The sequence below is a fragment of the Camelina sativa genome, chromosome 17, assembly GCF_000633955.1.
Source record: "Camelina sativa cultivar DH55 chromosome 17, Cs, whole genome shotgun sequence".
Classification (NCBI taxonomy): Eukaryota; Viridiplantae; Streptophyta; class Magnoliopsida; order Brassicales; family Brassicaceae; genus Camelina; species Camelina sativa.
Window position 1 is genome coordinate 19398106 of NC_025701.1, and position 1346 is coordinate 19399451.

The 1346-nt window shown below is 38.0% G+C and overlaps 1 protein-coding gene across 1 annotated transcript in view; it reads right to left on the minus strand.

The window, feature by feature from the left end:
- LOC104757652 (granule-bound starch synthase 1, chloroplastic/amyloplastic) overlaps window positions 1–1346 on the minus strand; it is a gene marked incomplete in the record, with an annotated part of 6074 nt that overhangs the window by 2431 nt on the left and 2297 nt on the right. Inside the window, 6 exon segments of the mRNA XM_010480408.2 lie at window positions 39–282; window positions 388–497; window positions 652–752; window positions 834–897; window positions 1021–1110; window positions 1199–1297. Coding sequence (XP_010478710.1) covers window positions 39–282; window positions 388–497; window positions 652–752; window positions 834–897; window positions 1021–1110; window positions 1199–1297 — 708 coding nt within the window.

The following is a 1346-nucleotide window of genomic DNA, read 5'->3' on the forward strand; positions in this document are numbered from 1 at the left end:
AAATGCACTGATCTATGAGATAAAAATAAAAATCTTACAGTGGTAATATCATATTTGATATCTATGTACTTGTCAGTGGAAGGGTTCCATTCTTGAACATCCATTCCGTTGATAATCCCGGAAACTGTTTTCATTCGAAGGTATGTATGGAGTTCCACGCCTCTATCGATTCCAGAGATGAGTTCTTGAGCGTAGTATGGACTAACTGTCAAGACACGGTCCGCTTCCAGAATTGCAGCCTTCATCCAGTTAATTTTCCGTCCTTTTACCGGCTTTTCATACCTGAAAATGGAACATAAGTTTATGTAACTGAAAACAACATATAAAACGGAATAGTGTAGTGTTCTGTGTTGTTCTGAGAAAGCTTTCGTAGACATCAGTACGTACCCGTCAATGAAGTCGAACGAACTTTTAAAACTGGTGGGCAAATTGAGAAGAGAGTAGTCATCAAAGGCAAATCTTCCCTGGTAGGCTATGTTGTGAATGCAGAAGACAACCTAGACAGTAAACACCACCCGATGGCATTTTTTGATATATCGTTCGTTGGTAAATAAGTATGAAAGCTAGAGTCGCAGTTCAAGGTTTGTTAAAAGCTGGATAGCTAAATAACATACATGATGAAGGAACACTGCTAGTTCTATTTATACCTACCTTTGCATTCATGTAGACTCCACGAGATTGATACTTAGATTTGAGGTAACATGGAAGAAGAGCTGTGTGCCAGTCATTGGCAACAAAGACCACATCTTCACCTACAAACATCAGACAAATACGATTTTTGAAACTTTTCAGAAAACTGATGATTTTTATACTCAGAAAAATCATTTTCTCACCATATGGCCCAGAGAAATACTTGCTGCTGTTCAGGTTCAGAACCTGTGGTGCCTCAAGAGCAGCCTACCAAGGTAAATCATATTATTATTGCTTAGCTACATGTTCCAATCAAATGACTCAGAACACAACACCAACACAACCGTGAGAGTTCAACAACTAGAGAAATAAAAAGATAAAGAGTTTTACCTGACACAAGAGACTGAACCGTAGTTGGTTGTCATTGTAGTCTATTCCAGTTATAGGACCATAGATTTTGGATCCTGTTTTGCCCAAAACCTGCATTATTCCTCATGAGCTCGCCAAAAGTACAATACACCTTGTGATTGATTAGTTAACCAATATATACATATATAAACAAACAAACCTTAGCAAGAAAGATTGGATGATCAACAAAGACACGATCAACTCCACGTTTGTAGCAATGAAAGAAACGGACATCCTCAACTTTATCCCCAATTTGGATCTGCATCAGAATAACATTACAAAGAGATATGGCCTCCTTAATTAATGCA